Source organism: Erpetoichthys calabaricus, chromosome 2 (genome assembly GCF_900747795.2).
Source record: "Erpetoichthys calabaricus chromosome 2, fErpCal1.3, whole genome shotgun sequence".
Taxonomy (NCBI): domain Eukaryota; kingdom Metazoa; phylum Chordata; class Cladistia; order Polypteriformes; family Polypteridae; genus Erpetoichthys; species Erpetoichthys calabaricus.
Genome location: NC_041395.2, coordinates 179,891,862 through 179,907,529, shown reverse-complemented (window position 1 = coordinate 179,907,529; position 15,668 = coordinate 179,891,862). Strand labels below are relative to the sequence as shown.

Below are 15,668 nucleotides of genomic sequence, written 5' to 3'. Positions count from 1 at the left end.
GCGCGCCGGCGGTACTGAGGGTAACCATCTTCTCCGGTCTGAGTTTCTGAGATGAACGGACGCGGGTACTTCTTAGTGCATATTTTGTTGATCATGCAGGGTGAGTTGATATGGTGAGTTGATATTATGAGGTCCACATGGGCCGTGAATCATGGTGGATTTTACTATTTTGTGTAGGGTAGGGTCAGTCTGTGGATCAGGAATTTTCGCACGGATGACTTGATCGATGAGAGCTGGTTTAATCCTATCTTTTAGCCACAATAGAATGTGTGCATGGGGAATACCTAGCTTTTGCCACTCTATGGTGTACATGTAGCAATTTGTACAGCCAAAATGTTACTCTTCGTGAGCAAGTCTATCATTTTGCGAATCTTGAGATGAAATACATGACTGATAAGGTCGTGGCGATCATGAGGTTTTTGACGTGGAAGGAGAATTTCAGTGATGTCAGGCCATTTAGGATTGCAAGTAAATGTGATGAATAAGTCAGGGCGGCCATAATGACGTACGTATGTCATTGCGTCTTGTGTACGCTCGTGCATATAGCGAGGTCCTCCAGTGAAGAAAGATGGTAATATCACAGCTTGACCAAGTTCTATTAAATCAGTGTCGTTTTTGTCAATAGCATCTTTTAAGTGAACGTAATTTTCAGCTCGTAGTTTTTTCTGATTTAGTCTGATATAATTTAGTCTTTCGGATTCAGTTTTTGCGTACATATCAACTAAAAACTGATTTAATAAAGTTCGGAAGAAAAGGATAGTATTATCATGATGCTGTCTGATCATAAGGCGGTATGAATAGAAGTTTGCTGCAGAGACGGTTTTGTTCATAGGTAACTTACTGGTAGGATGAACTTGAGGTATAGATACAGAATAGCCGTCTTCACCATAGCAGAACATGAGAGGATATTGAAGTGCATCATAGGATCTGTGGGTTTCCTTAATGCGTTGTAGTTTATTGTCTCTTGTTTTCAAGACAATATCTCTATTGTTGAACGTTTGCCCAACGATGACAACACCAACTTGATGAACTGTGGATTTATTAAATCTGCCTTTGTGTGCATGTAATGGTTTTTTGTCTGCATGAATGACAACTTTGAAGTCTTTGTCATCATCTGAAATACTGTCCATTGTGGAGTGGAAGTCCTGGATGTAAGTGTTACAGTCATGGAGCATTTTTTGTAATTGCTTGACCAGGGGTATGTTAAGTCCAGAAAAATTAGCGCAGCGGATTTGTGCTTCCTTTTCATCATCCACGACAAAATAAATTTGCAAAAATATGTGTTCCTCACTCGGCATAGGTAAAAGACTGCCAATCAAGTGATACACTTGTCCCTGAACTTTAAATGAAGGCATAAAATTTCCCTCAACGATTTGTTTAGCACCAAATGACGTCATTTGAAATGCGCTGTTGTACTTTCGAATATTGTTCAAGAAATGCTCACTTTGAGGATGTTCGCCATTTAACAGGCCCTCAAGAAGGTCAGGAAGCTTACGTAAAGGAGTGAGAGAGACTTTACCACCGTTACAGCACAAACCAGGAGACTCACATTTCCACTTCTGAGCTTGACAATAGTCACAGTGAACATCCATGGATCCAATGTGTACTGTTTTGTCAGACTCATAATGTATGTTTGGGTCGTACGCAAATCCACAATTGGCTTTTTTGAGCCAAACCTGTTGCTTTTCATTATTGGGATCGTATCTAGAAACAGAAGCTCTATTAACTTGTGGATTTGCCTCTGTGAATTTAGCGACAGCGTCTCTATGAACTTGTGGATTTGCTTGCGAGTATTTAGCCACGGCGTCCCTATGAACTTGTGGATTTGCTTGCGAGTATTTAGCCACAGCGTCCCTATTACCTTGTGGATGTGCTTGCGAGTATTTAGCCACAGCGTCCCTATGAACTTGTGGATTTGCTTGTGAGTATTTAGCCACAGCGTCCCTATGAACTTGTGGATTTGCTTGCGAGTATTTAGCCACAGCGTCCCTATGAACTTGTGGATTTGCTTCTGAGTATTTAGCCACAGCGTCCCTATGAACTTGTGGATTTGCTTCTGAGTATTTAGCCACAGCGTCCCTATGAACTTGTGGATTTGCTTCTGAGTATTTAGCCACAGCGTCCCTATGAACTTGTGGATTTGCTTCTGAGTATTTAGCCACAGCGTGTTTATTAACTTGTGGATTTTTGTGCGAGTATTTGGCGGCAGCTGCACGAAGTTGCTTCCGTCTAGCTGCATCAGAAAATCTACCACAACGTCTGATACGCCTCCTTTTTACTGTGTTCTCACAGCTTGGATTGCTGCTGTCATAATTGGCTCAAGCTGGATTTGTGTTGAACTGACATTCGGTATGTGTCAATCGATATAAGCATACAACTGGCTTCATCAATAACTTCGCATCCATCTTTTGAGAGTTGAAAAATTCATAAACATCAAAGTGTCCACTACTCAAATCTTCACCTGTGGATCTAAGATGTTTAAGAGGCATTCACGGTTCTCCAAAGGTGTAAAATATTTGGCCATTTCGGTATACTTGAAAGCGACAACCAAACAATTCAGCGGCAGCCATCAACTCGCATGCAGAACCATAGGTGAAGGGCTTAAGCATTTCAGTCTTATAGTGCTCCTGTGTAGTATAATTATCTCCTGTACCATCATCAGTCCACACTTTGAACCTGTCCCAGTCATTTAATACATAAGACACAATGTCCCTGCGGATATCAAAAGTGAGCCTGATATGTCCGTGCAATATGTAACACAGAGAATGGAAAAGGCAGGCGCCATCTCCGGGCATACACACCACTCGGCAAGTGATAGTTCTTTGATTGATGGTGATCACCTCGATAGACATTTTAATAGGGGTAGAGTTGGAAGAATAAAGGGAATGGGTACTTGATCAACAGCAGAGAAGTCGCGGATTAAATAAAGAAAATGGGTACCTGAACACTAAAGTAAGTGTAAAATATGTACACAATAAATATAACAATCTTAACAAATGAACAATAAAACAACGGAGAACCCGTGGATTAAATGTGCCTTATAAACTGCGGAGCGCGTTATATGGGCAGGCGGTCAGGCAAAGAAAGGGATTCAAATATATAAACAAAGAAAACAACAGCAGAGAAGCCGCAGATTAAATAAAGGAAATGGGTACGTGAACAATAAACTAAGTGTAAAATATCTACACAATAACTATAATAATCCTAACAAATGAACAATAAAACAGCGGAGAACCCGTGGATTAAATGTACGTTATAAACTGCGGAGCGCGTTATATGGGCAGGCAGTCAGGCAAAGAAAGGGATTCAAATATATAAACAAAGAAAACAACAACAGAGAAGCCACGGATTAAATAAAGGAAATGGGTACGTAAACAATAAACTAAGTGTAAAATATCTACACAATAACTATAACAATCTTAACAAACGAACAATAAAACAGCGGAGAACCCGTGGATGAAATGTGCCTTATATGGCGTTCGTTTATAACAAAGCGAAAAAGATGTGTAAAGACCGCTTCACAAAAAAACTGCAGAGCGCCTTATCTTCCTTGGCGAAGCAAGGAAAAAGGACGGCCTTATATCTCGTTCGTTTATAACACAGCGAAAAAGATTTGTAAAGACCGCTTCACGAAAAAACTGCAGAGCGCCTTAGCTTCCTTGGCGAAGCAAGGAAAAAGGACGGCCTTATATCTCGCTTGTTTATAACACAGCGAAAAAGATGTGTAAAGACCGCTTCACAAAAAAACTGCAGAGCACCTTAGCTTCCTTGGTGAAGCAAGGAAAAAGGACGGCCTTATATCTCGTTCGTTTATAAAACTGTGGATAAGCTTTGAAAAGAATGCCTCCTTGGCGAAGCAAGGAAAGGAATTTACACACCGCAGCGAAGAACGGCTTTATATGGGCAGGCAGTCAATTACGTGGGAGGCGTGGTGATTTCCGCAGCAGCCGCAGGGAGGCGTGATGATGCAAGACGCAAGAGCCTCACACGGCGACCGAGCTGCCCGCTATGGCCGTATACAGTATACGAAAGTAGGTTCCAGTTATGACCGTTACGCTTTGAATTTCGAAATGAAACCTGCCTAACTTTTGTAAGTAAGCTGTAAGGAATGAGCCTGCCAAATTTCAGCCTTCCACCTACACGGGAAGTTGGACAATTAGTGATGAGTGAGTCAGTCAGTCAGTCAGTCAGTGAGTCAGTCAGTGAGGGCTTTGCCTTTTATTAGTACAGATATATATATATATATATATATATATATATATATATATATATATATATATACATACATACATACATACATACACCCACACACACACACACATATATATAATCACACAAATACATATACAGGAAAATTCTATTATAACGAACTCCCAGGAACCTAAAAAATATTTCGTTGTAACTAATATTTCGTTGTAATAATGAGATTCAGTATTTGTTACTATAGTGCTTTCTTTAACTTGTATCCAGGCATTTGCAATCATTTTAATAGCTTCTTTTGTGTTACTTTTAATCTCCTCCTGCCTACAAGTTATGTTGATGAGAATATTTCTAAGCAGTACTTGCGATAATACACTTTCAGGGTGCGAATGATGCCCAAATCCAATGGCTGAAGCACTGCCGTGCAATTGGGTGGGAGGTATTCAAAGCGAACATTATCTGAATGTGGAAGCATGTTGTGGGCGGCACAGTTATCAGTCAGGAGCTGAATCATTATTTCTTCTTCATATTGTGAGGTTTCTGAATTCTTTTGAGACCCCCCACCCCCCACCCAACGGGAACGACACGCTGAAGTGCATCCTAAAGCGTGATTCCGGCATCTGTGGAAGATTGTTTGTTCGTTGCTGGGGCAGGGCAATAGGAGGCTCACATTGCTGCAGTGAAGCGCCACAGAAGCAAATCATAAAAGATTGGGGTTGCGCTATAAGTCTCTGTCTTGCATCCCAAAACATGAGGCTTAGTCTCAGTACTTTAGCAAAACCAGCTTTATTCAGCTTGAAACAGGAACGGCACAGTTATTTATTGTAGCGTGATCTGCCACTCTGCTATACTCAGACATAGCAGTCAGGCAGGATCGTGGTCAGGTCAGTGATCAAGTAATCCTGTTACAATATCTGCATTTACAATTTACGTGCTCCTAACCTTGCATCACCCAATGAGATCTTTTCTGTTTACTTTGGCGGAGAGACACAACTTATCTGTGAGCATCCTGTTGCCCCATACAGACAGGGAGATTGCACCTCTGGATACTCTTCGGCTTGCTGCCTAGTTGGGGGAGGTCCCAAAAGAGTTTTCAAACCTCACATTTTCTTGAATGAGTGGCGCATTAATAGGAATGTTTCTTGAATGAGCATCACTGAACCACATAAAAATGGCTTTTTCTGCGTCTTCAAATGCAGCAGTTCACATACGTTTGCAACCCGAGATTTTTCTACTTTTTTTTGCTCTGTCTTTCAAGAAAGTTGACAGTGTCGATGGCGAAATTCTGAATTCACTGGCAACGTCTTTTTTCTTTTTGCAGCAATTGAGAGCTGCAAAAAATGTAAGTTTTTTTTTTCTAATATGAACTGTTATCGTTTTTCTGTGTCTGCCGTTTCTGTAGGAGGGTGACGATGAGTTAAATTTTGATGAGCAATAAGAAAAAGGTATCACTGAAAAATGCAGGAAACAAAAAAGGCAAAAAAAAAAAACAGTACGAGGAAATTTCGAAGAAAGAAAAAAAATTACAGTGTTTCTGTTTGACGGATCGTTGTGCACAACTGAGCTGCGGCCACAGAACTAACTGCTCTGTGGATGATTCATTCAGGCATTTCAAGGTCTTTTGTGCACTTTGTTATAATGAAATTATCTGCTGAATGTACTTCGTAGTAACAAGATTTCTATAGACTCGTGTCATATGGGGAAGCTGTCGGGACCATAAAAATTCTTCGTTGTAATGAAAATTTCGTTATAATGGAATTTTACCTGTACATATATACATATATACACATACATACATATGTGTTGGCTGGGATTGGCTCCAGCAGACTCCGGTGACCCTGTAGTTAGGATATAGTGGGTTGGATAATGGATGGAGATTATATATATATTTATATAGATATATATTTATTTGCAGCTGGAGATCCACGAAGGGAGAAAAAACGAATCACGTATCATAAAATAGGAATAAAAAAAAAAAAAACAAAAAAAAAAAAAACTGAGCTTTCAACCCCTATCAGGGGTCTTCATCAGAGGATAATGCTTAGACTTACAAGAATCAAAGGCAATATATAGCAACACATTCAGTGGGGGGGTGGAGGTCACTAAGTCAGTATGATCAAGGGGGGGGGGGGGTTGTACAGTTTAATTATTGTGTACATGTCCTTCTTAAGTTGGCATATGCTGGATTTATGTCCAAGTGTCTGTTGATGGCGTGTTCATCTGATAGCCAAGACTCGGCCAACTCTCTGGCACTTTTAGTACTGGCCTTAAATTTTACTTTTACGTTGTCCCAGTTGAATGTGTGTCCTGTCGATTTAGTATGTGCATATATCAAAGATAGTGCGTCCTTTCTTCTGACGGCGTTGAGATGTTCCTGTACACGTGTTGAGATTCTTTTTGATGTTTGTCCTATGTATACCGCTGAGCAAGAATTGCATGGAATACTATAAACTGCATTTCGTGTTTCGGCTGTCGATTTCTTGTTTTCAGCATTAAACAGGACCATGCGCAGATTGTTTGTGGGTTTATGTGCTATTCTGATGCCCCACTTGGTCAGGGTGCGTGCAGTGCCTTCTGACACATTATGGTGATACGGGAGTGAATGCCAGGAGGGGTGGGGGTTCTGATTTAAGTCGATTGTATGCCGATTCCTTTGGCGTCTGCTGTGTAGACTCCGATTAATGAATGTTTTTGAGTATCCGTTCGAGGTGAAAAGTTGGAAGAGATAGCGTCTCTCATTAATTTTTGTTTCCTTGGTATTACAATGAGTGTGGACTCGTTTAAATAGGGTTTTCACGCAGCTCCGTTTATGAGATACCGGGTGGTTGCTGGCGAAGTGTAGAATCTTGTCTGCGTAGCATTGTTTGTGGTAAACACTTGTGGTCAGGGTGGCGTCACTATTTCTTTTGATGTAAATGTCCAGGAAGCTGATGTGTCGGTGGATTTCTTTTTCCATTGTGAACTGGATTGCAGGGAATATTGTGTTAATATGATTGTAGAACTCATTCAGCTGGTTCTTTCTTAATATGACGAATGTGTCGTCTACATAGTGTATCCAAATTCTGGGTGTAATCTGGGATAAAGCTATGTTTTCAAATCGTTGCATTTACCTCCACACTGAATGTGTTGCTATATATTGCCTTTGATTCTTGTAAGTCTAAGCATTATCCTCTGATGAAGACCCCTGATAGGGGTTGAAAGCTCAGGAATAAAAAAAAAACTATTTTATGATACGTGATTCGTTTTTTCTCCCTTCGTGGATCTCCAGCTGCAAATATGCAAACCGTATCACAGACCTTCTCTTCCATATATATTTATACATACATTCATACTGTGATGGATGGCCGGGGATCCTACCCAGACGGGACGCCCTTTATAAGAGAAGACCGGGGGAATGGGCATACTACTAGGAGTACCTCCCCCGGGACACAAGAGGGCAGCCCCCTGGGTTTACATCGGGGCCACAGATTTGGAGCTCAGAAGCTCAACCCGCTGGGGGTCCGTGGCCATCACCAGGGGGCACCTGGACAGCTCCAGAGTCTGGGCATGCAGCATTTCCGCCACACCCGGAAATGCTGCCAGAAGAGGAGCGGGATTCCTATGCAGCACTTCCGTCACACTCGGAAGTGCTGCCGGAGGTTAATCAAGAGACACCTGGAGCACTTCCGGGTGCACTATAAAAGAGGCCGCCTCACTCCGTTCAGAAGCCAGAGTCAGGTGGAGGAGGACGAGGTTGTGAGTGAGGAGTGGAAGTGGCTGAAAAAAGGACAGAGTATTGTGTCGATTGGAGCACTGTGTTGTGTGCGGGACATTTGTAAGAATAAAACATGTTATTTTGGACATTTTGAGTCCGTGTCTGTCTGTGTCCTAGAAGAAGGATGGACCGGGAGAGGGGCACTATCTTTCCCTGGGCGTAAGAGGGCAGCCCCCCCTAGATTCCATCAGGGCCACGGAGATGGAGCTGGGAAGCTCAACCCTGTAGGGACCCATGGCCACCACCATGGGGCCACTGGACGGTCCTGGAACCCTGGAGGACAGCACTTCTGCCACACCAGGAAGTGCTGCCGGAAGACCATTACAGAGCACCTGGAGCACATCCGGGGTGAGATAAAAGGGGCTGCCTCACTCCATTCCAGAGCCAGAGTTGGGTAGAAGAGGACAGAGCTTGCAAGAGAGGAGTGAAGGCGGTTGAAGGAAGGAAAAGGACCGAGTATACAGTAGTGTGGTGATTTGTGCACTGTGCTGGTGTTGTGTGTTGCACAATAAATGGGTGCATGTTTTAAAGATTTGGCGTCCGTGTCTGTCTGTACCGAGGCTGGTCTTTCACAATATACATACACATACATACATAAACACAAAAAGCTACAAATCTCTGACTGACTGACAAACTCTTCGTTATTTGCAGACAACCCAAGGAAAAACTTAATGTAATTAACACAAGTCCCAGAAAAATGTAACCTCAGTAAAAAGTTAATTTAACAGTGATGGAAAAAAAAGAAAAAAAAAAACAAAAAACTGGACAACACAGCAATGTTATTTTGCCTTTAATAGTCATAAAAGTCTCTGTGTCAGTTTGCAGAGATTGCAGACTACTGCTGATAGCAGCATGCTTGTTATCTTATTTTATCATGGTTTGAATTGTGTTTCTTTTATAAAATACATGCAGAAGAATTATTAGCAGTACATAAGTGATGTCCAAAATTACTCGTCAATGAAAAATATTGTTAAACACTGTTCTAAAATAATAAGATACTCACATTGTTAAGTCCTTAACTCTGCCAATTTTTTAAGTTGTGCATTTATTGCATATAATTGTATTGTCCAGAAGCACAATAACATCAACTTGCTTCCAATGAATATTAAATTGCTGTTTAATGCATTTTGTAACTTGAACTATTATGACTCATTCTATTATATTCAGCCACGTGAGGGCAGCAAAAAGCACAGAGATGCTTCATTTGGTATCACACCACACAATACATTTTCACTCTTCTGTTCAAAGTGCTCCAGAGAGGTATGTTTCCATAATTTCTATAGTCATTTCTTTTAATTAAAAAAATAGTTAGTGGTAGTTACTTATAAGTATATGCAATGGTCTTTTCCCGATGATAATATGACTGCATTTCATTTACATTAAGGAGCAATAACGTTTGACACTTATAAAATGAGAGTACTGTATTTACACACCTGTCAAAGAAAGTGTCATTCAGGAGGTACTGACATTCTGAGTTTGGTGAAGATGTAAACAAAAAGTGCAAACGTTTTACTTGCGTAAGAAGCAATAATCTGAAAGTGACAATGGCTCCACTATTTGCTCCACTCCATCATTAATAAGTTTTTGTCTTTTTCATGCTCCTTGTGTTTGGTATATGATCGTGATTAGATTAGATTTTGGCTTGGTTGTTTATGTTAATGGTTGTAAAATGTATACCTGAAAGTGCTGTTTTAGTATTCAATTTGTTAATTAGAAGCTATGTTTAAGCTATCAGTGAGGTTCTTGTTCTAATTTTGTAATACATGACATTCTTACAAGAATACATATTAATTTGCTTCGAAATGGCAAAGGAAACATGTTCCTTAAGTTGCCGTTATTTGATCCTTAGTTTAGTTTCCTTTTTAACATTTTTTTTAAATTTTATTTCAGCAGTTGATTTATTATCAAGGTTTAATGTACCAAACTAACAAATCCACTGATAGCTTTATTTATATCTTAATGATACTGATGCAATTAAGCACTTAAAATCTAAAAAGGTAAAAGAAAAGAAGTAAAGTTTATCTTCTAACATTGGTTGGAAAGGAAAGATGGCAACCACAGAAAGAGTCAAAGACAAGGGTTAAACAACAGTGGTTTGCATAAGTAGGGGGGCATAAAGGATAATTTTTTCTTCTGTATACCACATTTTGAGAAAAAAAATCTAATGAACCATCTCTACATGTATACTTCATGAGCTATCAGACGTGAAATACTCACCTCATTTGAAGAAAGAGGCTGTGTGTGGACAGCATTGGGTGGCGTTGTCACTTCACTCATTCTGAGCATTGTCCTCACAATTTCGCTACTTGTCTTACAGAATAAATAATATAAACACATTAAACAATGAAGAGGCATCTAAATTCAGAACAATAACATCATAATTTAGCCTATGTGTTATCAATATTTCCTGCCTAGAAATTCTCCCATAGAATCACAGACTGTAGTGCTCTGCCTCTACAGAAATGAAGATTGCCTCATACAATCTTCAACTGGCTTATTCAAAAAAACACTTCACCATCAGCACTGTTCCACAACATTCAAGGATTTTTAGCAAGGCACTACAAACTACACAGAAGTTTCCTATACCATATAAGCATTCAAATTAGTTTTTTTTTATGCAAATGGTTCAGGCTCTTCCAAAAACACCTTAAACATGTTTTACTAATTTTGATGGAAAGGTTAGCCACATTATTGCCATATGATCAATATATATGATTTAGTTCATTGTGCCTGTGCGTTATCTGTATGTATCAGGCAGAAGGTATCACCACAGGATTAAAAAGAAAGCATTTTGGTAAGATCGGTATCAGGTAAGATTGAACATTGTAACACCAATATTAAACAAACAGCATTTTGTACCTAAGAATTAGAGTAAATTAAAATAAGTGCAGACAGATGTTCCACTCATAATCTTAGAAGTCCAGTTTTCAGGTTATGAGAGCAATGTGCCAGCTTGGCACAAGCAACTGAACAGCAAAGGTGGCTGTCACGAAAAGCAGAAATCATGAAATTGTCCACACCAGTACAACCAAAGTTATCCCATTTAAAATCCTTTAACTGTATTATGTTTTTGTTGTTATTGCTTGACACATACTTTGCTAGTTTTTATCAAACTGTTCCAAGTGAAGAAGCAATTACATTGGTCATATTTCCATAAACACACTAATATCTACAATAAACATTTCAACTTTTAAGCAATATGATGCATTAAAACTCACCTGGTCTAGCTTATTGGCCACAGCGGTAATAATAGCTTGGTCTCTAAAGTACTGGTGAAACCGCTCAAAATGTACTTGCCAGTAAATTCCATCATCCTCTGGAGTCTAAAAGTGTAAAGATATGGTAAAACATAGTAAATGTTCACACAGTACCTGAAAGATAATAAAAAGTAATCAGGCCATCTTCAGTGTTATTTACTTTGTGATTTTTCTCTATTAAGTCAGTAAATTTTAAGTGTTTCAAAAAGTCAATGGAGTAGAAGGATGTCTAATCTATAGAACGATAGTTGAACAAATAGTCTGCTAAGTTTTATCTCCCTTAAATTATAAAATAAGTTTTCCCACATTGGATATAACAGAGTGTATTCAATCAATTTCAAAATTCTTCCAAGTAAGATACAGGACATTAAAATACTTACTTCTTTATTTGTAGAATCCAACCTTTGCTTTTTCACTTTGTGGTCATTTTCATTCTCATCAGACGATCTACTACGTTTGCCACGACCTGTACCACATCATAATAACACACCACAATGACAAACAGTTCAATGGACCTCACCATAATTGTTTTTCAAACAACACTGTTTTATATATTAAAAAGAATTTCTTTGTCTTAAAAAGGTACAAAAAATACTCAAGCCCTACACATACATGAATACATGTAACCTACAGTACAACTTTGAGTAGCCTTGCATAAAAGCATGGAGTTCTAAACACAGAGACACAATGATAAATACATTTTCATAATGATAGCTTAATTCCTTTGTTGCATCATTTAGTGTAAATATGAGGTAATATTCATTTTTATGGAACAGACTAATATGCTTTCACTTTGACTTTCACATATTTCAAAGCTAGTCATCAATTTTTAAACACATACATACAGCTCAAAATTATATTCTGAATTCTATTCCATAAAAAAATCAAAATTTAACAGGTTCAAATCGGTTACATCTATCTCTGAGAAAAACTGAACACAGAGGCAATCATGGCAGTACTGGACTAAAGGGTACCAGTTTATCACAGTGCCCACTTAAGCACATATCCACATTCATACAGGGATGATATGAAACTGATAGTCAACCTAGCGTACATTTTTGGGAATATTCCCAGTGAAATAGCCACACAAAGAAATGTATACAAACTCCACAGGAGTAACTCAGGATACACTTTTTGTGAGACATATTAACAATATTATAACAAAGATACAAGATATATAGCACTATTACTACAACACAGACAACTGGCAGTATTTAGGCTGTTAAGATTTTCGTACATATTAACAAAAAGTCTGTCTTTGACAGCATTCCAAACCATGATCTGAAGTTCCTGATTGGGAACTTTGATGCCCAACTGGGCGGCGACCGACAAGAACTGGACAATGCAATTGGAGACCATGCATCCTCATCTCAGCTTAGTGACAATGGCGAGAGACTCGTGTCCTGCTGCGAACACAATGAACTGTGTGTTGGGAACACATACTTCCAACATTAACAAATCCACAAGAAGACACAGTGCTCACCAGACGAGTGCACCTTCAATGATATTGATTTCATTTGAATTAGTCAGAAGTGGAGATCGTCACTACACAAAGTAAGGTTCTACAGAAGGGTGGATGTTGGACCGGATCATTATCTAGTAAGGGCGGATATCAAACTTAAGCTCCAAAACCAAAGGTAGTCTCCATACCAAAAAGACCATTTGAAATGGAGAAGCTCAAGGATCCTGCAATCGCCAAAACCTTTGCTCTGGAATTGTGCAACTGTTTTGGCCCTCTTGAGGAGGCGGTGGATGTGGAATGCCTCTGGAACAATCTCATGGAACCATCATGGAGTTCACCTCACCATTTGGAGATGCACAGGAAAATGAAAGGAGCAGTGGATTTAACTCTTTTAGGGTGGATGTCGACTTTTGTTGACAGGAGGGGTTGAGGGCGAATGTCGACAAAAGTCGACATCCAGGGATAGAGGGCGACAATCAGCCGTTAATGGCGACAAAACTCACAGTCACGCTAGATTCGTTGACTCGGCAACTAATCCTTGCGTGTGTGTGAGTTGCGAAATGTAAACAATGGCAAGATGGCATCGACATGTCACAAGGGAGCGAAGCGAGTGCAGAAAAGAAAACACTCGGCAGACAATGTTTTGCGCATTATCGCGGAGTCGGACTCTGATTTTTCAGAATCGGATTTTATTGACAGTGATCAGGAGATCGAACAAGAGAGTGAGAAGCCGGCATCAGCTGATCGGACACCAGCCGATGCCGCGCCAGCTGATCCTCTGCCAGATGAGTGCATTCATGCAGCCGATGCATCTACGGCAAGGTTCGCGTGGAAGGAATACACAGACATTGATCCGTAGGAGCCGAACTAGCTACCGGACTTCACAAGACGGCATGGCTTGCTGTTGGACACGACAGATTACCCGCTGCTGGACTACTTCAGGCTGCTCTCTCCTGATGCTGCTTTTCAGCTACTGTCAGACGAGACAAACAGGTAGGCAGAGAAATTTTTTGAATCGTGAGCTGCGCTTGCATTGCATTCTCGTTTTTCAAAGTGGAAACCCACAACAAAAGACGAGATGTAGCACGCTGTGGCATTATAAATAGAGATGGGACAGAACTGGTGATATAACTTCAGGGAGCATTGGTCCAAACGTGCTTTGTTCCCTGGTGGCTTTGGACAGGTTATGCAGTGTGATGATAGGTACGTGCTCCTGAAAAGTTTTATTCACTTCTGTAATAAACAGAAGCAAATCCCATGGGGTGAGCCAGGCTATAACGCCATGCATAAAGTTCAGCCCCTGCTTGACATTGTGGAACCAACATAGAAACAATTTTATCAGCCTGGCTGTGATTTGTCTGTGCATGAATCTATGATAAAATAAAAGGGACACCTTTTTTTCTGCAAATATATGCCAGACAAGCCCACAAAGTATGGCATAAAGGATTTTGTACTGGCAGAAGCAAACACTGGTTTCTGCCTGAAAGTAATTACATATACAGGAAAGTATCTCTTTCAAAGAGACCTGTCCCTTGACAAGTCAGGTTGTGCTGGAGCTGCTTCAGGGCTATGAACATTTGGGTCATGTTGTGTACATTTGGACAATTTTTATACATGCCCAGAATTGTTCATGGAGCTACAGAGCAGAGGAATTGGAGCTTGTGGCACAGTGAGGGTGAACAGGATACACATGGCTTCACAGTTGAAGCCATACAGGCTGAAGATGAAAAGAGGTGACAATACGGTTTTTATGCGGGCGGATAACTTGGTGGCAGTGGCATGGCACGATGGCAAACGGGTGACTTGTCTCTCTACAGTACACACTAACAATATATGTGAGAAAGTGAAGCAACAGACAATTGAGAAGTAGGCACCAAAGCAACACGTATTGTAAGCAGTGCAATGTGGCAATGACTGAAATTGGCTGCTTTGAGCGAGATCAGACTTTGCAGGATTTTGCTGTGTAAAATGTATGTGATATGTATGTGAAATCATAGAGTATGCAGGCTCATACAACATGTAAGACAGTAACATTTGTCAAAAGGAAATATTTTTTGTTGATTTCAATTGCTTTGTGTTCTTTTTTTAAAAAAAGTTAGTTTTTGGAAAAATATTCAGCCCTGGCAGAAAAGAAACAAAAAAAAATTAGCCCTAAAAGAGTTGAGACAGATTGTGGAAGCTGATCAATGAAAGGAAGTCGCAATGCTAAAATGGAAATAGGCCAAAGAAGCAAATTAAGCTGAAGAAATGTGTCAAAGATACACAGAGCTCGACTGGCTGGTAAAGAAAAGCTGCCAGAAAGACAAGAAGAAATGACTTGCACAGAAAGGTGGAGAAGCACAAGAAGTGGCTGACCGAAACGACTTCATCATCAATGAACTGACTAGAACAAGGAACAGTTCCAGTGTGCCGATCAAGGACAAGAATGGGAAGCTCTTAGTCAGCCAGCAAAGAAAAGCAGAACAAAAGGTGGATCGAACATTTCTAGGAAACCCTCAACCAGCCAGACCTGACCACCACATACAACTTTGATGAAGAGAATGCTTAACATGAGCTCCAGGTAAATACTGGAGCGATCATCATCAAAGAAGTAAAGTCGCAATCAGAAGCCTCAAGAACAACAAGGCAGCTGGCTTGGATGAAATACCTCCCGAGATCCTAAAACTATGCTATATTGGAAGAATTGATGTTGCTGTACAATAAGTGTTGATGAAGTGGTACAGTCTCAAACAAATGGCAAAGAGGTGTCATTCTCAAGATTTCCAGGAAAGGAAACATCTCTGAATGCACCAACTACCGGGACATTACCCTACTCTCTATGCCTTTAATGGCTGCAAAGTGCCCTCAACCAATGCCTGAGAGAGGAAAAAAAGCCGGCTTCCACAGCGGAATGTCCGACGGCAAGCAGATCTTCACTTTATGGCACATCATAAAACATTACATTCTGTATTAGCACCCACTGGTCATCAACTTCATCAATTTCAAAAAAAGTGTT

The 15,668-nt window shown here is 40.2% G+C and overlaps 1 protein-coding gene across 4 annotated transcripts in view; it reads right to left on the bottom strand.

The window, feature by feature from the left end:
* polr3c (polymerase (RNA) III (DNA directed) polypeptide C) overlaps positions 1-15,668 on the bottom strand; it is a 96,739-nt gene that overhangs the window by 67,366 nt on the left and 13,705 nt on the right. For all 4 annotated transcript variants that reach the window (XM_028794854.2, XM_028794853.2, XM_051923651.1 and 1 more), the window contains exons 5-7: positions 11,592-11,677; positions 11,173-11,277; positions 10,172-10,264 (exon numbers count right to left, since the gene is read on the bottom strand). In XM_028794854.2, coding sequence (XP_028650687.1) covers positions 10,172-10,264; positions 11,173-11,277; positions 11,592-11,677 — 284 coding nt within the window. The remainder of the gene's footprint in view (positions 1-10,171; positions 10,265-11,172; positions 11,278-11,591; positions 11,678-15,668) is intronic.